Genomic DNA, 23596 nt, shown 5'->3' on the forward strand with positions numbered 1-23596 from the left:
TGAGACTGAGGATGGACCCTGAGAAACAATGAAGAGCCATGGGGGGTGCTGGAGGAGGCAGGCAGTCGGAGGGGCTAGGCCTTGCATCCACTCAGCTACTCAAATAGCTATTTACAGAGTGGGTGATGCTGTTTTAGGTGCTGGTGACACACCAGTGTGAGGGCAGGGGAGACATCCGTGCTGTGCTGGGGTTTACGTCCGAATCAGGAAAGATAAACCAAGAGCAACTTGGTAAGAAAAATGTTGGATGGTGGTTGTATGGAGAGGAACAAAGGAGGGTGAGCAATGAGGGGAGCAGGGGTGTCTGCAGAGGGAGAGGGAGTCACAGGCTATGGGGGAATGGGCCCCCAAGCAGGGGACAGCAAGGCCAAGGTGCACTGGGACCTTGCTGGACAGCAGCCCACCTGGCCTCGCGCAGGGAACAAGGGGAAGGGAGAGGACCAGCCAGTGACTCCTGAGTGGCCTCGCAGTCAGGAGAGGGCCTGTGAGCTGAGAGCATCCCCTCTAGCTGTGTGATGAGAAGCACGGAGAGGGCGGGGGCACCAGAGCTGGAGATGCACCCATGTTGGAGGTGGGTGTGAGAAACAGCAGAGTCAGTGGTGGCTTCAGGGCAGGAGGTGTTGGAGGTTTGAAGAGAGATCATGTAACATAGTCCCCAGAGAATGAGAGGGACCAGACAGGAAGGATGTCGTCAGGGAACAGGGGGCTACCTGAAGAGGATTCAGAGCCCAACCCAGGTCCTGGTTGCACTTTTCATCAACCATGTTGAGCTGGGTGGTGCAGGAGGGAGAATGTAACCAGGGTCTGGATTTGTCCTGACACATCGAGATCAAGAGCTGAGGGTTGGGATGGGCTGGGGGTGGGGGGGATGCTGTAGATGAGGACAGGGGACTTCAGGCTGTGAAAGCTGGGGACACCGAGCCTGGCACATGGATAGCGAGGAGGCAGTGAGACCACTGGGTTGTGGAAGAGTTGTAGGAGGCAGGAAGAAGAGACAGGGGTGTGTTGCTGGAAGGTGGCTGTGGATGGCTTGAGAGTGCAGTGCCTGAGAGGTCGGCGGGGTGGGGGGGCATGACAAGGCCTGGGGTGTGACTGTGGGGTGAGTGGGGGAGACAGAGTGAGTACCAAGATCTTTGCAAGAGAGGGGAGGTCAGGGCCTGAAGAGGCTGGGCGCCCAGCCACTCGGCTGCTGCATCACAAGACTCACACCTGGGGTGTGCTGCAGGGAGGCGGGAACCGGGGATTGAGTCCTGTTGGCTTGGTGTGAGCTTCCTAGCTGTCTGTTGGGGCCTAAAGCAGGGATAGGAGGACATAGTGTAACCCAATGGCCCCCTCTTCAAAGGCGGTGGAGTTGAGATGGAAGGCAGGACTGGGGCAATGGGGAGCAAGGGAACACCTGTCCTCCTCCGGCCTCAAGCTCTGAGCAGTGATGGGAAAGTGTCCACTAGAGAGGATTGGGGTAGGCACTGTCCTCTGTGGATAGTCCACAGGGTTCCAGCAAACGGTGAAGGAAAAGTTCAAAGGAGGAGCTGAGTTCTAGAAGAGACGATGGAGCAGCTGGGAGCCAGGGCAGGTGAGGGAAGAGGTGGGAGCTAGGGATGCCTTGCACGTGGGGATTGCGCTCCAGGGGATGAGACATGGCTGGGATCCTGTGCCCAACATAAAAGGAAAGGAAGAGAGGGCGGGGGGACTGGTCCCTGCTGTCCCGAGGCAGGATGCTGTGATGAGCTTCCAGTGTTGGGGGTGCAAGGGCAGCGTTTTTCCGGGGGTTCTGAGACACCCTCTCCACTCCTACAGATGGGGTCATTGCATCAGCGAAGGGGGACTTTTCCAGAGGCCAGCTATGTTCTGGGCAAGTTCTCAAACATTACTAGGTTCAAGGCTTTTCAACTGGAAAGTAGAAATAATAACCCTGATCCCAGGACTGTTGAGATGAGGGGTGAGATGTGGTCGGACCCCAGCCTTGTCGTCCATCCTTGAGGATCCCTGGGTCTTTTTGTGGCACTTAAAGAAGGTTCTGGTCCTGAGCACCCTGCCCCTGCTGCAGGCTCCTAGTCGTCTGCATTCTCCAGGACTGCCTCCCCCCCGTCTCTCTCAAACAGTACCCTCCACCACTGTCCTGAGATGTCCCCCCCAGCTCCATGGTGCACATCTCCGTCTCTGCCTGTTTACCTCCTTCGGGCTGAATGTCAACCTTGTTTTATCCACTCCGGATACCTTGTTTTGTTCCCTGCTGTACCCACAGCACCTGGACCATTGCCGGCGGAGGGAGGTGTCAATCAATGTGCCTTGAATGCCCAAAAGAGCTCACATCAGATTGAGCCCAGAGCCCTGCACACTGCGTGGTGCTAAACTGGCCTGGAGGGAAGAAGCTATAGGAAGAGCAGTGGATGCAGGAAGAGCAAGTTCATGGTGTCACTAAAGATCATCGGCCACGGAGATAGATAACCCTGACCTGAGCCCAGTTGAAAAGCACATATTTGTGATTTAGAGCAAGTAGTTGAACGTCTCCATTACTCAGAATAAACACAATTATTTCTTTGGTCTGTTTTCACTCAAAAATACCTTCGTCTTTGTCAGTGACTCAGATGAAATCTATGCTATTAAGTTTATGATAGTCGGGGAAGCAAAGTTCAAATCCCAGTCCTGGTGCCCCTTTATGGGCAGGGGGGGGGGCACCCAGGGAACTTACTTGCTCTTCTGAATGTTACTGTTTTTGTCTGGAAGACAACAAGGGGCCATTCCTGGTGGTGGCCAGGCCTCCCCTTGCCCCGGGGCTTCTGCATTCCAGGAACAACCATCCTTATGTAGGATTAGGCCCTGATAGGGACATGAACTCCCTCCACTGTTTGCATCAGAAAGGAATTCTGGGATTATGAATATAATTGAACATCTTAACAGAAAAGGAAAGAAATTGGGTGCTGTGATGTCAGGGGAGCTGGGCTCAAATCCCCCTGCTACTTTTTAACTATGACTATGGAGGAGTCGCTTTGCCACCCTAGGCTTCCGTTCCCTGGCTCATGAAAGGAAGACAAGGCCGGTTCTCTAGTGCTGATGTCAGAAGGGTTTAACGAGTTGCAGAATGGAAAGGGTTTCGTGAACTGTAAAATGGCCCATATCGTGAGAGATGGTCCTGATCGCGTTGGTCAGCTCTTCTGGTTTCCTTTCTACCACAGACTGTTCCCTCTAAACTCCCTGCTAAGTAGGAGTGGATCCGGGTGGGAGAAATAATCATTTATTGAGCATCCACTGTATGCCAGGAACTGAGCCAGGGCCTTTATATAACATGATTGCATTTTATCCCCATTTTACAGATAGGGAAAACGGAGACCCAAGCAGTCATAAGGTAGGGATTCAAATCACTGTCTATGTATAGAGGGTTCAACGTTTTTTCCAGCCTCACAGGATGTCTGGGCAAGCGTCCTGCCCTTCCACACACTTGCCTTATTCTCCATATGCTGTGCAACGGCTCTTGCCTTGAGCTTGCAGTCGGGGGGAGCAAGCAAATCAGTGTTCCGGGAGCAACTAGAAAGTGATAAGACTGAGTTGGGTGGGTCTCCGAGGGCTTCACGGACCCTTCCTGACCTGACCGGGAAGGTGACCCCCTCACTGCATCTTGGGCGGCATGTTGGGTATCTTGTCAGACTCCCTTGTCCGTGAATGAATTAATTGAACCCGGTACATCCTTGAACATGCTTCTGAATCCTGAAAGCTTCAAAATCTCCATGAGATATACTTAGGGATAATTAGCTGAATGCAATTGCCTTAGTAACCAAGTTTATAACCAGGCCCCGTGGAGAGGCACAGCTCTTGAACTGGATGAATCAATGTCAACCATGCTGATGTTTGTTCTTTGCAGGATTAAAGGAAAACGAACAATCCCCAAGTGTGGCTTGACTGGATGCTCTTTCTCTCCCAGATAATAAAGAGAGAGGAAAGTGATTGGAGTCACAGCATGGGGTTTTAGCTGGATCTAAGGCAGAACTACCTTACTAGGCCATGCGTACATTTATAGAATGTCTCCGTGCCTTACGCCGAAATGTGGGTCTCTAACTGCTATGTCCTGGCTCTACCGTGGGTTGACCCTGGGACCTTTCTGCACGAAGCCTTGATTTTACTGGCCAGTGACAGGGATAACAATACTGCCTACCTATATGAGTTTTGGGGCTCTACCATTGCAAAATACCGCAGACTGTGATGGCTTATAAAAGAGAAATTTACTTCCTCACAATTCTGGAAGCTGGAAATCTGAGATCAAGGTGTCAGCAGGGTTGGTTGTCCTGAAGCCTCTCTCCGTGTAGCTGGTCACTTTCTCCCCATGTCCGCATATGCTTGTTCCTTTCTACGTGTCTGAGTCTTAACTTCCTCTTCTGATAAAGACACCAGTTAAATTGGATGAGGACCCGCCCCAATGACCTCATTTTACCTTGTTTACTTCTTTACAGACCCCATCTCCAAATACAGTAACATTCTGAGTCCTGGGGGTTAGGATTTCAATGCGACTGGATCATGCCCCCCTCCAACAATGCCACATCCTAATCCCCCAAAAGCTTGTGAATGTGATAGCTTTATACAGCAAAAGGGACTTGCATGTGTGATTAAGGATCACGAGATGGGGAAATTATCCTGGATCATCTAGGTGGGTCCAGTATGACCACAGGTGTCCTTTTAAGAAGGACGCAGGACGGTCAGAGTCAGGAGTAGGAGATGTGCCGACAGAAATGGGAGGTTGAGGGCAGGCAAGGAAGGGCCGCCCGTCGTGGAACGGGAGTACCTCTAGAAGATGAAAGGGAGGGAAACAGACTCCCGCCTACAGCGTCCAGGGAATACACCTTATTGACACTTGATTTTAGCCTCTGAAGACTTATTTTTGGACCTCTGGCTTCTAGAACTGTATGAGAAAAAAAAAATCTGTTTTGTTTTAGGTCACTAGGTTTGCGGTAACTTGTTACAGCAGCCCCAGGAAGCAAATGCAGGTTTATGAGGATAAATGAAGCAGCACATGCTAAGTGCCTGGAAACCTCAGGATGAGTGGTGGAGTGATGCCAGGCTGCGCCATCAGGCTGGGACACAGGGACACAGGGAGGGGCCGTGGGCCAAGGCGACACTACGTCCCACAAACCAGATGGCTAAAACAATATGAATTTATTCTCCTGTGGTTTGGAAGTCCGAAACCAAGCTGTTGACATACTTGTTTCCTCTCAGGGTTCTGAGGGAGAACCCATCCCATACCTCTGTCCTGGCGCCTGGCAGTTCTGGGAGACCTTGGCTTGTGCATGCCCCACTCCGGGCTTCACCTCTGTCTTCACCCGACCTTCTCTGTTCACTTCCATGTCTTTTCCTCTCCTGATAAGGACACCAGTTGTTGGATTTAGGGCTCACCTAAACCAGTACTTCATCTTCATTACTTCTGCAAAGACACTATTTGCAAATGACATCCATTCACAGGTGCCAGGTGAATTTGGGGGACACTATTTGATCCACTGCAGTATTCCAGGAGGAGGTTGCAGTTGAACCGTGTCCTAAAACCTGCAGCTTCGGGGACGGGTGGTTGTGGGGAGGGCACGTCACTGAGAGCCGGGGCGGGGGGAAAGTCGGAGGACACAGGGCACCATGCATGGTCTGCTCTGCTGGGCTGCAGCATGCAGGGGACAGGCTGACTGGCCAGCTCAGAAAGAGCCTTATGGGCCCTGGCTTCTGGCCTCTGGCCTCTGGCCTCTGGCCTTGGCTAGGGCTTTCTAAACACGTGTCCACGGATGGTCCTGGGCCTGTGACCACCGCACCCCGCTCTGCGTTGTGTCCTTATGACTCTTCTAGGTGAGAAAGGCTCCTGTTCCCCTCTTGTTGTACCACCGGGACAAAAGGGTCCTTGGCTGTTTTCTATAATGCCACCAGCTGATGGGCTTACAAGTTGACAACCACATCTCTAGTGTTCACTTTTTATTTTTGAGATGATGCTAGAACTGCCCAGCGGTGCTGTAGGTACCAGAGGGCCATTAAGGGGATTTATGTAAGAAGGGACAGAGTCAGATTTATGCTTTGTAAAGCCATTCGGGTCCTATTAAAAAAGAAATACAACCTTGCGTGTGGGTGTTGTAATAAAGAAACGTATCCTGAAATACGAATAATGTAATCATATTTATCGAATCAGATACTTATTATGTATATGCTGCTGTGATGACTGCCTATTTGAGATTCCAGGGACTCACACATTTTTTTTTCTTGAGATTTTTTTTTTCCCTCCCAGCCAGAGAACACTGATCTAGAGGCCAGGCCCCATGGAGTGAATGGGTGATGGGCACTGGGGGTTATTCTGTATGTTAGTAAATTGAACACCAATAAAAAATAAATTAAAAAAAAAAAAAGAATTGAGTCTGGTCTGCCAACATGTGAACTCTGACTTGTGAATAGTTCTTTGTTCATCAGTAAGATGGGAGCAGTATCAGAACTCAATGAGGTGACGTAGGAAGCCCTCGTACCTGATGGAGAGGAGCCACAGTCTGTGTTAAATCCATGTAAAGTGCAAGAAATTGCCCCAGCACATGATGAGCAGACAATACAGGTTATCTGTTAATGTGACTGTTGTTAACATTAGTGCGTTATTTTGGGGGCTGCCGTTTGTCCATGGTCCTTGCCTTCCACAGGAAGCAGGAGACACACAGGAGAAAAGTAATATTTGAGTAGCAACAATGCGTACTTCCATCATTTTTTTTCCCTATTTCTAAAACAGTCCATGCCAATATAGTGAGATCCAAAGTGTGAGAACCAAAGTCCTCAGCTTCCTGTCCCACGTCAGCTTGCTTCTGGATGAGTGAAAGGTCCTGTTCAAGCTGGTATGACGGAGGTCAGCAAGCAGGGTGACCCCCACCAGTCCACGCAGAGCCTCACAGATGCCTCTGTGCGCTCCCCAGGGGCCCATTGTGTTAGCCTGGCCTCACACTGAAGTGTCTGCGCCTCCTCTGGTAACAATAAACATGACCCGCCCTGGGCCTGGCCCTGTGCTGTTCACTCCCCTAAACCCTCACTGTGGTCAAGCAGGGTCACTGGCATTCAGACAGACCAGAGGGGAAACCCAAGAGCTCTCTCTGAGGTCTAACCACCTAAAGTCGGCTTCTTCATCAAATAATGCCCTTCACAGGTGGCCCCAACCCAGCCTTATAAACTCATCTCCCTTGACCACAGCCTCTGCCGACTGCTCCAGCAAGGCCTGTCTTCCCTCTGCCCAGAGCTGCCCTGGTGCCCTCCGTGCTATTCATTGGTGAACAGTGGGGAGCCACAGAAATTTCTGGATCAGACGACTGGCTCATTGAATGTATGTATTAAAACACACTAGGGCGCCTGGGTGGCTCTGTCGGTGAAGTGTCTGCCTTCGACTCAGGTCATGATCTCTGGGTCCTGGGATGGAGCCCCATGACAGGCTCCCTTGCTCAGCGGGGAGTCTGCTCCTCCCCCTCCCTCTAACCCCCCTCATGCCTCTCTCTTTCAAATAAAAAAAAATTAAATTAAAACACAATAAAGGTAGGTTTCTGTAACAGGATGTACATGAGGTGCTTTAACACCATGACTGAATAAAGATGACCAAAGCCAACAAAGCCTCGCCACAACCGCATGTGGTGTGCATCATCCAACTAGGAGTGAGGAAGCCGAGCCCCTGCCGGGCGGTGTGCCAAGACCACGGGGCCAGCAAGAGGCAGGCTCAGGACTCCTCTTTGCCCACCTCCACCTGCTACCTCCCACTCGCCAACTGCGCATCCCTTCCTCGGGTGGTAAGATAGCCACAGCTTTCATTTCACAAATGTGGCTCTTCTCCACGTTTTGTCTTTATTGCTACGTAAGATTGGTGACGGAGGATACTCCAAGGCGCCTGCAAAGGGACACTTGCAGAAATGTCCTCACCGCCCTCCCTTGCAGTTGAGATCAGAGCCACTTCTGTGCTATTTTTTTTTTAAATAGCCCAGCTGACATTTTATGCTTTGTTTTATTTGGGGGCTGGAGAATAATTCAAGAGCAAGAACCGGGTTTTATAGCCTCGCCTGCATACTTTCCATCAAAGTGCCAGTTTGCCCGGCTCTGAAATTATGGGCCTGTCCTCAGAAAACATCGTCACAGCCTTCCATCCACGCAGAGCTCCTAATGCGCCTTCTGAACGCAGGAGCCCATTTGGAACAGGATGACGCGCTAGCGCTGAGATACCATCAATGAGAAAAATAGAGCTGGAGGGAATGGCCCTGAAACCCGCGACCCTGTGGCTCTGATAAGATCCTCTGCCCATAAAATGCTATTCTTATTAAATCCCAAGTGACTCAAGCTCTCTGGCTTCTCTGTGCGGCTTTGCTGGAGTCAGCCTGGTGAGTCTTCTTTGAAAGAGATCCTTTTTCTAAAAAAAAAGGATTTATTTATTTATTTATTTATTTATGAGAGAGGGGGGGAAGTCCCCAGAGGGTGTGCACGTGAGGTTGGGGGAGCTGCAGAGAAAGAGGGAGAGCAAGACTCCCCACTGAGCCCAGAGCCCTGTGTGACCCTGAGATCACGACCTGAGCCAAAATCAAGAGTCAGCCAGGGGACACCTGGGTGGCTCAGTGGTTGAGCATCTGCCTTTGGCCCAGGGTGTGATCCTGGAGATCCTGGATCGAGTCCCACATGGGGTTCCCTGCATGGAGCCTGCTTCTCCCTCTGCCTATGTCTCTGCCTCTCTCTGTGTGTGTGTCTCTCATGAATAAATAAATAAAATCTTAAAAAAAAAAAAATCAGCCAGGTGCCTCAAAGGACATCTAATTCACTTTCCCAAAAGCACCTTTCCTGAGTGCTCCCCAGCTCCATTTCAACAGCAGGATGGTGACCTGTCCTTTCTGCGCTTCTTCAGCGTGGGAGCCGTGCCAGCAAAATACACCTTGTTGTATTTTCCCTGCAAGAGTCAGAGAGGGGTTGTTTGCATTTTCCAGAGGAGGGAATGAGGCTCAAATTGCCCGAGATCATACAGCTAGCGTAGCACTTTTTCTATTGCTGCATAACAAATAGCCGCCAGCATAGCAGGTTACACCAACCCATGTTCACGCGCTCGCCTTCCATCGGTCGGGATCTAGGCACAGCTCCGCTGGCTGCTCAGCTCAGGATGCCACAGAGCTGCAGTCCAGGTGCCCAGGGGCTGCACCCGTTTCTGGGCCTCTCCCAAGCTCCCATGGCTGTGGGCAGAACGCAGTCCCTGGTGGCAGCAGGCCCCAGCTGCCCGTTTACTTGCTGGCTCTCAGCTGCTAGAGGCACCTGCCGCCCCTGTAGGCCGCTCACCCATGACAGTCCCCGTCTTAAAAGCCAGCAGGGGAGGATCCCTCACTCCAGCCTGCAAAGACTGGTATGATGTAATCTTGAGGGGGAGATTTGTCCCCTTCCCTAGGCTGGAAGCATCACAGGTCAAATGACCCGCCCTCTCCAGAGTCTGCTGCTTCATTTGCAAAGTGAGTACTGCTGGGTTGTCTGTGACTGACTTGCCATCCAGGTGCGGGCCTGTGGGGTACCCAGGCTGCCACTTGAGATTGGCCAGCTTCCTCCATCAGCTCCCCTCCTGCGATGCCGCCTGTGTTAGCTACCTGTGGCCGTTGCAGCAAATCACCACGAAATCTGTGGTGTAGGATGACACAAATTTATTGTCTCACACTTCTGGCCAGAAGATTGAAAGTAAAGTGTCAGCCAGGCCATGCTTCTCCGAAAGCTCCAGGGAGAATCCTTTCCTGCTTCTTGCAGCTTCTGGTGCCTCCGAGCGCTCCTGGGCTTATGCCCACATCTCTCCAGTGGCTGCCTCTGTCTTCCCTAGCTCTTCTTCTGTCCTTCATGTCCGTGTGTCCAACTCCCCCTCTTCTCCCTTATGAAGACAGAAGCCATTGGATTGAGGACCCACCCTAAACCCAAGATGCTTTCATCTTGAGATCTTTAATTCCATCTGCAAGACTGTTTCCAAATAAAGTCACATTCTCAAGTCCCAGGTAGACATGAAATCTTGGTGGGGGGGACTGTTCACTCCCACTCCACCGGGCCACCTCTCCTCAGGTCTACCCCCAACCTCAGATTGGCTCTGACACCCTGATCCCTGCTGTCCCAGTGCCTTGGTCCCTTTGTTCCCCAGTAGCCCCCTCCTGTGGTGCTCACCCCTGCACTGCAGCATCTGTGCCACTCCAGCACATGGCACCCGGCCCCCACAGCTCCCATGGATTCTGAGCTTCCGCAGTGGAGGGACGAGGAGGGGCTGTGTCCGGAGCCTCTGCAGCCTCAGCTCTCTGGGCCCCTTCGCAAAATGTTGGTGGAAAGAAAAGGAAGAGGAGGAGGAGAGAGGGAGGGAAGGAAGGAGAAAGGGAGAAGGGACAGTGAGGGAAGAGGGGGAAGTAGAAAAGGAGGCAGGTGTAAAGCCCCCAAGAGGGCACCTTTAGCATCAGAGGAGGCTGTGGCTTCCCGTCGTGGTCCTTGCAAACATTTTGGGGTTCATGCTTCCTGGGCCATGGCCACCTCGTCCCTGCTCCCCACGCCCCAAACAAGGTCATGCCAAGCATTACAGGATTGCTATAAAATAAAATAAGATGAAATCAGAGAAAGAGAGAGACAGAAAAACCATAAGAGACTCTTAATCACAGCAAGCAAACTGAGGGTTGCTGGAGAAGAGGGGAGTGGGGGGATGGGGTAACTGGGTGATGGGCAATAAGAAGGACAAGAGATGGAATGAGCACTGGGTGTTGTATGCAACTAATCAATCACTGACCTCTACCTCTGAAGCTAATGCTACACTATATGTTAATTAGTTGAATTTAAATTAAATTAAATTAAATTAAGTTAAATTAAATTAAATTTAAAAAACAAAAACATTTGCTGCTATGTCTCCATACATGATGAGTACTTATTTCCCCTTTTCTTGAGAGCCCTCTGGGGAAGCTCCCAGCACAGGGCCAAGTACTTGCTGGTTTGATGCTCTAACCTTTGACTCTGGGTCTTCTGCCCTTTGTTTTAATTTTGTAAGTTCTCCAACTCATTTCCCCCATGGGGACTCAGAAATCATCTTTATTCACTGTGGATGTTTTGTGAACTCAGCAGCAGCAAGGTGGGGGGCGGGGCATTTGCTTAATGCTCCTCAATATTCATGGCTTGAAAATTCACCATGAAAATAAAAATTTAAATATAAAGGTTGAGTGTTTCTTTCATCCCCAAAGCCATAGACCTTGCATCACATGATTACAAATAACCGCAGTGCATTTCAGGTAGAATTACTATTTGATAAACTCAGGAGCAAATGTTTTTTATTTCGAAGCAAGCTGTCATTAGTCTCAGAAGATTGGATATTTATTATAAATGAGTGCGTGGGGTTTGCATTTCTCAAGTCTGTGATTTTAATACAGAGCTTAGGAAAGTGTATACAAGTTAATGGTAAGTAAATCAGGGCTGAAGGTATCAGTTGAGTTTTGGGTTTTGTTTTGTTTTTTTTTACATTCATTCTTCCATCCTCTCTCAACCATATTTCCTCTCTCTCCTCAACCAGACTTCATCCAGGCTCTTCTGAGTGCTTTTGCAATGAGGCCTCAACTTCTGGGCTTTGCTGTTCATCCCTGCACTGTTCCGTCTTAGTGAGGACCTGTGATGTCGGTTTAGCCAGAACCCCTCTCCACCCTGTCCCCGGTCAGGTCCTCATCCCCCAGGCGACGTCAGGAGCCCCAGCCTGCTTTCAGCAAGAATCCTATGCGGGGTGGGATGCCTGGGTGGCTCAGCAGTTGAGTGTCTGCCTTCGGCCCAGGGTGTGACCCTGGAGACCCAGGATCCAGTCCCACATCGGGCTCCCAGCATGGAGCCTGCTTCTCCCTCTGCCTGTGTCTCTGCCTCTGCCTCTCTCTGTGTCTCTCATAAATAAATAAGTAAGAATTTAAAAAAAAAAAAAAAGAAAGAAAGAAAGAAAGAATCCTCTGGGGTGCCTTTAGCCAGAGCTCCCTCTCTACTGAATATTTCCAGTTAGTAACATTGCATCCACGACCCCCACCTGCTCCTGGACTGTACATTCCCCCTTGTCCATGCTGTGCACAGAATTGCGGACAATTTTCCCCTTCTGAAATTGTCCTGAGTACCGTCTGTTCTTACACTTTGACTGCTGTCCCACTCTGATTTTTCCCTGACAGCATCTACTAGTGACAGGCATCGTGCTAGGCATGTGTTGCAGAAATGAAGAAAGCAAACCTCTGCCTTGAATGAGCACAACTTGGAGCTGGAAGCCTTTTGCTCTAATGGTGATGTAGAGCAGAACTTTCCAGAAAGTCCCCAGCTCCTACCCTAAAAAGGGATCAGCAAACTTTCTCCAGTTAATATTTTAGGCTTGGAGAGCCATGTTAGTCTCTGCTGTACATCCTTTTGTTTTTGCTTTTTATGTGTGTCTTGTTTTGTTTTTCTAACTCCTTAAAGATGTAAAAGCTCTTGGCTCACAGATCATACAAAAACTGACTGAGGGCTGAGTGCGACTGATCTCTGACCTGGACAAGTTGCCAACCTTCCCTGAGCCTCCTCCTATGTCTTTAGAGCAGAGAGTGTAACCCCTGGGAGGCTGACTTAACAATGTAGGAGGGCGGCATTACATCAGGGGAAAGGGGACGCATCTATACCTGCTGGCAGAGACCAGGTGCTCAATGAACATACACACCCCTAGACGTCTCAAAATCAGAAATCGTCAAGAATATTCAGGAGGAAAGTATTCACACAGTCTACTTGCAGTTCTGGGAAACAAGAAAGAAGCAAGAACACAGACACTGTGTTATCATAACTACTCCTCTGCTCCCTGGGCTCACCCTTCATGCCAAGGGAGAGACGGGCACTCTGGATGTTGTCCGGCATTTATCCCCAAGCGTCATATTTGTCTTGTGCTCATCAATAGGAATCACATTGTCAGCCTATTTGTTTTCTCTTACAGAGACATCAAGCCAGACAACATATTGCTGGATGAACACGGTAAGCCTGTTATACATGCCTTCCAGAGACTCTTTCAGTGGGAAGTTTGAGGTTCTGCGGAACTGGGGTCCTGAGGAGTTGGATTTGAGGGGTGACTAGAACTTGTTTTGTTTAATTCTGGTGGATGCATATCTGTGTGATTTCTGGTCTGTGTCCTGCGCAGTGAGTCAAGTCCAATATATTTGAAGGTTTCATGGCTAAAGGCATAACTGCTTGCATCCTGGTGTGAGGATGACAGGGCAGAGGCAGAAATGAAAGGAAGGGCTGGACACCTCCCCACTCTGTAGACCCTTGGCTTCAAAAAAGTCACTTATCTCTCTGAACCTCACTGTCATCTTCTATGAAACATAAAATGGTGTCTACCTTCCAGATTATCATGGGGATCAAATGGCATTGTGTATGCCTAGCAAGCCAAAAAGCAGTAATCCACTAAGCCTTCCCTCTTCCTGGCTTCTCAAGCCTTCATGTGCATACAGACCCAGATTCAGTAGATCTGAGGTGAGGCCTAGATTCTGCATCTCTAACAGCTCCCAGGTGAAGCCAACACTGCTGGTCAATGGACCACACCTTGAGAAGCCAGGCACTATGTCCAACTTTGGTCTCATTGCAATCCCTTGGGGGACTTGATAAGAATCAAAGGCCATTCCCTGCCTTGTTTCAGCAAGCCCCAGACTCTGTGTTTTGGCTTGCCCCAAGGGATGTGATGCCCATCACAGTCAGGACCATAGGTCTAGGTCATGGCCCGACAACACATAGCTTGGCTGACTTGACAGTCTAGAGCAGCTTTGCAGGTAACCATCACTTGAACCATCACTCAAGCAGCCTTGAATGCTAAATTCACTGGCATTGCTTTGGGGACCTCATCCACCAAGGGCTTTCTGGAGGATGGGATGGAGTGAGCAGCTGGGGAGTTTCCTGAAGTGCTGCTGCATCATGCAGGGATGAGTCTGCAGGGATGAGTCTTCTACAAGGCTCCTCTGAACCGCCCCCACCTCTAGCAGCTGCAGCCTAGGGTTCCTTCCAGAAGTCCCTCTAGGATCCCGTATGTGTCACCAGTGTGTGTCGGGGAATCCTATCTATTGTGTGAGCTCCTTGGTCTCAGGGGTGGAGCGGGAGTGGTGGAATCTTGTCTGGAATCTCATGCTAGAAGCTGAAACCAGCTTGGATGCTTTAGGGCAGTGCGTTGAAATTCCTGTGCCCCCAGAATGGAAGGCCAGTGATGACCTCAGGTTGCCAAGGAACCTGGGTAGAGCTGATCAGCAAATCAGCTGATCCCCAGGTAGCATAGACAAGTCAGTATCTCCAGATGTGGAGCTCAGCTGACCCCCCCGCCAACTATCCGTGTGTCTTCAAGCCAGTCTCTCCCCTTATCTGAGTTTTGGCTTTCCCAGCAGTAACAGAAACAGTGTGCCCCTGCAGGCATGGTGAAGGTGAAAGACAAGACTGTGAAGGTCAGCCACCAGCATGACATCAGGACATAGATGGTGTTCGGGCAGGCTTCTATTACTCACCCTCTCTCTGTCCCTTCTCTGCTCGGGTCAGAGTGGCTGCATCACAGTAGCAGGTGAGGTGGCTGTGAGAAGGGGCACAGGCCTGTTATGCAGGACACATGGCAGGGCTGTCCCAGAAGGCAGGGGTCTGCCCCAACAAATGATAGAGACCTTTGGGCAAAGACCTTCCAGGGCCCTGGATATCTTCCAGAAGCAAAATTAAAGTGGGAACATAGCTCAATAGGAATAATTCAGCCATTTCATCTATGAGGAAATGAGCCCCAGGCCTGTGTCGGCTCCCTGGTTCATGACCAATCCTGCCAGCCCCTGGCCTCTGGGCTCCTGGAACCACTACACACCAGGACAAGGGCAGGTATCCTCCCCTGTGTTTCCTCATTCCTGACCTCTGGATCTCTATCCAGCCCTTCCCTACTCTTCTACACTTATTCTCACCTCTCTACTCACCCCTTTTCCACTTTCCTTCCAGACATCCCCCTACCTCTCTGAGTGCCCGATCCTCTGCCCCTCCCCATTGGCTTTCACGGTGTCTCATCCCTGCCTCTGGCTTCACAACATCCCACACACTCACCAAGGGCCTGTGGACACCCCCTCCTCACTCTTCTATAAGCTCCTATTTCATGGGACTGCCTCTTCTCAGTGTTGGGAGACGGCGCTGAAACATTATTTCATACTAAAGAGTGAGTGACTCATTCCCCCTCTCCTCAACTTTAGTTGAGTTCATTGAGTGCCTTTTCAGGCAATGAAGAAGGGATATTTAGGAGCAAGGAATTCTTCATAGAACACACAAGAGTTCTCCCCAGGAGCCTGTGGCCACTCATCAGCTTTTTTTTTTTTTTAAATCATTGTTGCCTTTTTTTTTTTTTTTTACCTCCAGTTCTATTGAGATGTGATTAGCAAATAAAAATTGTATACACTAGGTTGCACAAAGTGATTTTTAGAAGGATACACTATGACTTAATGTATATATGTATACATTTTGAAGTGATTGCCTCAATCACATTAATTAGCTATCCATCAGCTCACGTTGTTAACCTTTCCATGTCGCGTATGCTGAAATCACTTGAGATTTACCTCCTTAGCAAATTTCAAAAGTACAATACAGTATTAGTAACCATAGTCTCCATGACGAGCACTAGATCCCCTTAACCTTTCCGTTAATTGCGTTACAAAAAAGTTTACAAAACAGATGCTATGTGTTGTTATTTAAGGAGTTTGATCATGGCTTTCATTGACTCCTTTTTCTGAGATCAAGTTGGTTGGCTGTGTTTACAATGAAATAGGAACATAATTAAATAAAAGCATTAATATTTTAGTAATAACATTCAAGTTCTTCTGGTTACACAAAACCCAAGGCTTTCGTACAAGCTTTTCTGCTCCACCAGCATCTGCTGTCCTTTCTGATCCTTCAGACGGGCTTTTATCTTCTCCCACAGGCACTGTGATTTTGTTCTGAGATTTGGGGTCTCTTGGCCGGCAGCAAAAGCAGAGCAAGGGTAAATGAAGTTGAAGGAAGAAAGAGCATCTTATGGAAGTGTGGAAAGAAGGGTTGTGTATGTTAGGGCTGAGGGCACACAGCTCAAGGGCATGGGGATTAAAGCTGCAAAGGGAAGGGGAAAGGTTGCATCCTTTTCTATTGGGACAGTTAGGCTCCAAATAATCACATGCCTTTACTGTGTAAGCAGGGAGCATCTAGTAAGCTCACAAGTCTGTGGGGTTAAGCTCTTGTAGGCAGAGCTTGCTCCTAAGACTGAGGTCGGGTGGGATCAGCCAGGCAGCTCTGGTGATGTAAGCTGTCCTCACATCTGAGGGTTGCCTGCTTCCAGCAGGTAAACCTTAACCTTGGCCGGATAATGCAGCCCTGATTCTCATCACTCCCCCTCTGGCAGGCCAGCCCCACATGGAAACAAGAGCATGGAAAACCCAACCCTTCAAGTCTGTACCTGTGTCACATTAACTCCCATCCCAGTGGGCAAAGCAAGTCATGAGCCAACCTAGAGCAGGGGGTGGGGGACTGCACGGCACACGGCTAGATGGCTGAGACAGAGCGGGGTTGTGGCAGTTAACACCACCATCAGGAAGAGGCAGGTGGAAACAGAAGCGCTGCCTGCACAGGACGGCCCGGGGGTCCTTTCCATCTGGGGCGCTCCGCTTCTCCAAAGAGGAGCAAAGAGTCAAGAAGAGAGTCAGAAAAACCAACATTTCTGCCCTGGGTGTACCTGAGGGCCCTCATTCAAAGTTCACTGATGCTGTAGCCCTTGATCTGTGAATTCAGGAAAGCGATCCCTTCATTTCTGCAGACCTGCCACAGGCCACCCATTGTGCCAGCTGACCCAAAGGACAGGGCTGACAGTGGCTGTATGGTGGCTGTCCTCCTATCACCTGGGAACCGTAAAAAGTGCCAAGCAGAGCCCCACCCACAGAAGTGACTCATCTTGCAGGCGAGAGTGCTGAGAGGGGAGGGGATTTTTAAGGTCCCTGGTGGTTCTAAGGTGTAACCCAGGATGAGGGAGGGACAGAAAACAAACCCCCAGGGTCAGTGCTGGGACAGGGCAGGGATGAGGTTGAGCGATAGCAAAAGGATTGGGCGAGGGCTTCACTGGGTCCTGCAGCGTGAGGGGTGTCAACAGAGCATTGGGGGCACGTGAGAACACCCCACCGCAGGAGACCACCAAGACCCCCGCACAGTTTAGGCTTTCCACCGCTGGCTGTGAAGTGTGTACCTCACATGGGCTTCAGAGACCGACGTGCACCTTTAGCGACACAGGTCACACAGCAGCTGCCCCCAGCAGAGTGAATTTCTCATTGTCTCGACCATTGTCTTTTTTCCCTGAATTCTGATGCCTGACTTCTTCACATCAGGGCCACTGTCTACCTGCCTCAGTCACCCCAAGGCCAGGCACCAGAGAGCTGGGGACAGCCCCCTGTGCCTCAGAGCCCCTAAGATTATTCAGATCAGCCAGTCCTGAACCTGCTTGCCCTGCCTCACTCATTCCTTTCCACAGAAACCACCAGAAAGGCTCCTGCCCATGGTTTTGCCTTCTTCCTTGTGGCAGACCCCGCACTTTCCCACATGGCCCCCGTCCTCTTGGGAATGATGAGGAACAAGCTATCTTTTCAATGGCAATTGTCTCCTGATCCGTTGGCCTCACTCTACCTCGAATTTCCTATTAATTGATGTAGTTTAGAACACTCATTAGCTGGACTTGTTTCAAAGAATCTATCCTCTGAAAAAAAAAAAAGAATCTATCCTCTGTTGCAAACATGTTGGTTGATAAGTGTGATGAGCACCCCCCAAAACGGCCCCAGCCAGCAGCATCGACACTCCCTTCCCCCTTGTCGAAACATTTTATAGGCTGTTTCCACCATGCCTGGGGGGAGGGACACCAAGGCATTAAGAGAGTGGGCATGTATTGTTTCTGATGCCTCTGATCCAGGGATTGGAGTGGCTGAGATGGAAGTAGGGTGGGGGGGTAGGTGCTCAGGCACCTTGGAGAACAGGGTTGCTTCTAAGTCGGAGGAACTGTTGGCAGTGTCATTATTTAGATGGGGTTCCAAGAGTTAAGGACAGAGTGCAGGAGTGAGGTTTAAATTCTGGGTGTCCTTGGGAAGGTTGTAATGTGGTTCTTTTCAGGAGGCTGCAGGGAAGAGAAGTTTCTGCTGCAGCACGATGCAGGGGTGAAGGGGTTCTTAAGACCCTAATGACCCAACGCTGGAGTCCCTCATAGCCCCCCCAAAAAATAACCTCTGTCTCAGTTTCCTAGGGCTACTGTACAAAGTCCCACAGGTTCTGCCCTCAAACAGCAGAAATGTATTGTCTCATTGTGCTGGAGGCTGGAAGTCTGAGGTTAAGGTGTAGTGGTGGGGGATGCTTGGGGGGGGGCAGAGCCACACTCCCTCGGAGGTGCCAGGGACTCGCCTGTTCCAGGTCTCTCTGCTAGCTTCTGGCCATCCTTCGGCTGGGACAACATAATTCCAGACTTCATATGGTGTTTCCCTGGGTGCATGTCTGTGTCTAAATGTCCCCTTTACATAAGAACACTGGTCTTACTGGATTAGGGGCCCCACCCACCTAGGTTGAGCTCATCTTCAACAATTACATCTGCAGTGACCCTACCCATATTAAGTCACACTCTGAGGTCATGGGAATTAGGACTTCAACATATGAAGCTGAGGGGACATAGTTCAACCCATCACAGCCCCATTTTCTACATATAGGATTTTAACAAAAAATAAAACAAAGAGATGGCAGGTAGGGGCCAACATATCACCTTTGTTCCTGATAAAAGGTTGCATTTGGATGAGTTGAAAGGGGTTTCCTACTCCAAGACCCCAGAGAGAGGAAGATTCACCTCCCACATCCACACCCAAGCTGTGTAAGTGAATGCTCATATACGACCAAGAGCTTGGAAGACCAGATGAGAGGTCCCACACCTGCCCAGACAAAGCTAAACTGTGTAAGGCTAGTCTGTTCATCCCAAAACGACCCTTCACACCATCTCTCCACCTCTCTTGAAGGCAGGGGGAGGTGATGGTCAGTGAGGAGTAGAGAAGGGCTAAGAATCTACTGAGGTAAAATCATTCCTTATGAAATTGTGACTTTCTGTGTCTCTGCTGACACTGAGTCTAAATTCCTGTTCTGCTAAAAATGATCATCTTAATAACTCCCTGTTTCCAGAGCAGTGTTTGATACCAGGCTGGAAGCCCATGTGGCCTGGCCCGTGGCTTCAGGGTGTACATTTGTATGGAGGGGAGGCTTATATCCTAGAATGACTGGGAGGGTGACCTGTGGGCCATGCAGTGACCTGGCCATCCCCTGACCTGGAGTGGAGGCAGCTCCATCACTGGGCAGCTGCACATCCCTTGTGCATGTACCCATCTGGGCTACAGTGCCCTCAAGAGAAAGCCACTTGATGAAGGGAGGTGGTGGGTCAAACCTGCCTGAAGCTTGGATTCTGGCTTAAGGATCTTGAGTTGGACACTCACTTCCTAGCTGCTCACATGGGTGATGTGGCCACCTTAACAAATATCCTGCCTCTGCAAAGACCCCTATCTACCCAGCTTGTCCCTCCTTTGGCTCTGTTCCAAACAGACTCTGCTTTCCTTCTACCTTGCAAACCTCTCCTGAGTTCATCTTGTTGGCAAAGCATAAATCTCATTGAGACCCCTAGCTGCAAGAGAGTCAGGAAATGTCATATCCCCCCTCTCTGGCCCTTGTGATACAGGAAGTAGCAAGGAAAGGAGTGGAATGTGGTGAACATAGCACAGTGTATAAGCTTATTGAACCACTATGTTGTATACTTGAAACTAATACAACGTTGTGTTAACTATAGGAAGGAAGGGAGGAAGATAGAGGGTAAGAGATCGAAAGAGAAGAAAAAGAGGAAGGAAAGAAGGAAGGAGGGAGGGAGAGAGAAAGAAAGGGAGAGAGTCAGGATGCTAAGTGTAGGAGATGGTCTCCAGCCTGGTCCTACAGAGCAGGTCACTGCTGAGAAAGTGCTATGAAAACCTCTCTGCAAATGGTATTCATTGTGATTAATTCATGCAAATGCATAAAATTACATGCTCAGCACAGTGTGGAAGGAGAATGTATTGGCAGATGGCCGTGGCCACCCTGCAGGAGCTAACCCAGAAACCTGGTTGGCGGAGAGAAATCAGGGAGAAACAGAACTGTTGAGAACTGCTCCCACAGAAGCCTTGTCGAGGTGGATTCCCTGGGGGAATCAGATGAGCCAAGCTGCAAATGCCAGGGAGTGCTTTATGAAATCTCCATCAACCCCTGGGGGAGACAGAAACTGGTGGGGGTGAGAGGGGGAGCTCCCAGGAGTGTCACGATTCTTGTCCCCGACCATTGTTTCCCACCATTCACTGCACATCGGGGGACCTGGAGCCCAAAGATGGTTTCTGGCCCTGGATCCTGCCCCGTGACCAAGACACGGGAGGAGGCCAATTCACATGGAACAGAAGCAAACCAAAGGGCCATTTCTTCGGCTCGGCAGACGTGCTCTAACACAGTCAGCCTGGCTGCTACCGCCGATGAAGCCTGAATGAGCTTGTGCCACAGGACTTGCTTTGGTTTCTTTTTTTCTTTCTTTTTTCTGTTGTCCTGTGATAAGTTCATTATGACCTCAATGAAGCTCAGTGATGGGAAGAGTGCCCAGGGAGTGTGATCCCAAGTGGAAGAATAGGGCCAGTGTGACATCACACTGACATCTCAGGAGGATCATAATTACCAGCAGGAGCCCAGAGCCTCCCGTGGCTTTCATCCACCCTGGCTTCTTCCCCAGGGAGGTAGGGGCTTCCAGCTGCTTCTCTTCGGCAGCACCACACTGACCTCTGCTTAGGCATGATGGAGTCCCTACAAACACCTAAGTTCATGAGAGCTGTTCCTCCAAATTCAAGTCTGATGAGAGGGAAACAGGCAAGGAATAATGCAGAAGGTGATCACCTGGTGTAGACAGTGCATTCCACTCGCACTCTCGGTCTAGCTCCACCCCCCACCCCGGCCCTACCACAGCACCCACTCCCAGGAGCTCACAGGGAGGCATGGCAATGTGTCCAAGTGAGGCATCCAGAGGACAGAACCAGAGAGAATTCACTCGGCTCCAATATGCAGCCTGCCATTCTGGGTTGACCGTGCCCTCAGAGCAGACCCCATCTTCTCCCAGGTGTAGTTCTCAGTGAGATAAGTGCACCGCCCTGACACATTTGGTGAAGTGCATTTCAGCCCCTTCATTACAGGGGCTGAAAGGGGAGACGAGAAGGCAAGGGGCACAGTGGAAGAGAAATTGATGTTTGTGCAATGTAGCTGCAGAGGAAGGAAATGAAAATGCAGCAAAATTCAAGTAGGCTTTGGGTGCTTTCTCCCGGAACCTGTCGGGGAGGTGCAGAGCCAGCCTGCAACGCGGTAGTCCTTAGCGCCGGTAGCACTGAGTAACTGCGTGGTGGTGAGGCAATTGTAGCCTCAGGGAGGGAGACTGTGGACAAGTCGTCAGCACCACATAATCCCCACCAACCCCACTCCCGAAGTCCATGACATAGGTACCTGGCATTGTGGCTGCAAGCTCCTCCCCTGAAGGATGCAGTCAGGACTTGCTCCATAAATAGTCGCTGAATGAAGAAATGGCCAAGAGTCCTTGAAAGTCACATGGCTGTCATGTATTTTTATACTCAGAGAATAGCCCCAGTTACAACTCCTGACACTAGCACCCGTCAATACAAAACTCCTGGAGAGGGTGGCTGGTCCCACCATCTGAGGTCAGGCTGAGAAAGCGACACTGCTGTGGTCTTCATAGCCAAGAGTTGACATAGGGTGTCATCAACTCCTGTAAATCTGGTGATGGCTTTTAGCAGCAGGGAATGAAGAATGGTGACGGGATTTGCTTACCATATCTCTTTAATTCAGTCTCTCATTTGGTCAATCAGTCTGTCAACAAACACTTGAATACCTTTCCCAGGCCAGGCAGTTACTAACATACCGGAGACAGATATGAGCAAGGGTAGATTTCCAGCCTTCAGGAGACAGACAAGGTGATAGACACGCTACAGTGGATGCTAGGATGGGAATCACATTGGGGGAGTTGAGGGCCCAGGGGAGAGTCCTAAATCAGTCTGTTATGGATAGAATGCTCATGTCCCCACTTAGAATTCACCTGCCCAATGTAATGATACTTGGAGCTGGGGCCTTTGGGAGGTAACCGGGTTTGGATGAGACCCTGGAATTGGAGCCTCCACAATGATTGGTGCCTTTATAAAGACAGGAAGAGAACAGAGCCTTCTCTCGCTCCACCATATAAGGATACGGCAAGAAACTTGCCATACGAACCAGAAAGAGAGCTGTCACCAAGAATCCACCTGTGCTGGCCCCCTGACCTCAGATTTCCAGCTCCCAGGGCTGTGGGAAATAGATGTTTGATGTTTAAGTCCCCCAGTCAAGTCATAGCAACCTGAGCCAACTAGGACACAGTCAGAGATACCCTGCGTAGTGAGCTTCCTGTTGGTGGAAGCATGCAAGTAAAGGGCAGATGCACATCCACCAGTAATATAATTCTGGGGCCAGGTTTTGAATAATGAGTAGAAGTCTACCAGGCAGAGGAGACAGATGAGCATTCTAAGAACTGTCAAAGACTTGGAAGTGAGACGAGTTTCTGTGCATCCGGGGAAAGGAAAGAAGTGTGGCTGGAGTACAGGATGCATACCAGAGCTGGCCGTATGATTACTGATTATTGATACCAGTATTAAAACTTGTGCTAGTGGGTCGCACACCACAAACATCTTGAGCTCCTTCTCCTGCTGAGTTTTGAACGTTTCAACTCGCAGAAAGCAAATAGCCTAAACTCAGTGCATGTTTGCAAATTTTGTAGTAAATTTCCATTCTCCTGAGAAGGAACCCACGCAAGACCTTGTATGGCACTAATTTTCACTTTCCCACATCTTTACTCAATTGTTAAAGGAAGCTCACTGGGAAGTTACAACTCATCAATTAGCACGGTTCACGGAAACCAGAGGTGGTACCTGCCTCCTGTCACACCTGCTGTGCGCGAATTCCCAGTGGGGGGCCGCAGCGGGTCTGCTGCAGAGCTGTCCCCTGGAGCCCTCGCCACCCCCCATAGGACCGGGAGGGAGCAAGAGCAGGGCTGTCCAGCTCTGTTCTGCAAGGGGCAGCGTGGGGCAGAGGGAACCACTCATCCCAGCATGAGGCTGGAGACCAACAGCAGCTTCCCCACAGATCAGCTGTGTGACCATGCACAGCTCACTGGTCTTTGGAACTTGAGGTCTCTGTAACAACACAGGTGGTCAAACCCTCCTGACAAGAGTACTGCAGGGATGAACATAAGATTTGGCACCAATTCTATACCCGTTATGCGATCCTACATAACAGTGGCTAAAACTAGACAAGGGGCTGCATTTCTTCTCCCTGTTTCTTAGCCTTCCCGCTTTGGCCCTTGGCCCTGTGGCCATTCAGAGCAGTCAAAGTGATATTCAAAAGTGAGTCAGATATGTGGCTCCTTCTCAAAACCCTCTCACTTGAAGTAAAGGTCACTCTCCTCTCCCCTGCCCTGGGGGCCTGGCACGGTCTGCCCCTCCTTTTGCTGACTGAGCTCTTTACCCACTTTCTCTCTCTG

The 23596-nt window shown here is 50.2% G+C and overlaps 1 protein-coding gene across 2 annotated transcripts in view; it reads left to right on the top strand.

Annotated features, from left to right (window-relative positions):
- Window positions 1-23596, top strand: part of STK32B (serine/threonine kinase 32B) — a 385550-nt gene that overhangs the window by 297979 nt on the left and 63975 nt on the right. For both annotated transcript variants that reach the window (XM_038533402.1, XM_038533403.1), the window contains exon 5: window positions 12926-12963. In XM_038533402.1, coding sequence (XP_038389330.1) covers window positions 12926-12963 — 38 coding nt within the window. The remainder of the gene's footprint in view (window positions 1-12925; window positions 12964-23596) is intronic.

The sequence above is a fragment of the Canis lupus genome, chromosome 3 (genome assembly GCF_011100685.1).
Source record: "Canis lupus familiaris isolate Mischka breed German Shepherd chromosome 3, alternate assembly UU_Cfam_GSD_1.0, whole genome shotgun sequence".
NCBI lineage: Eukaryota > Metazoa > Chordata > Mammalia > Carnivora > Canidae > Canis > Canis lupus.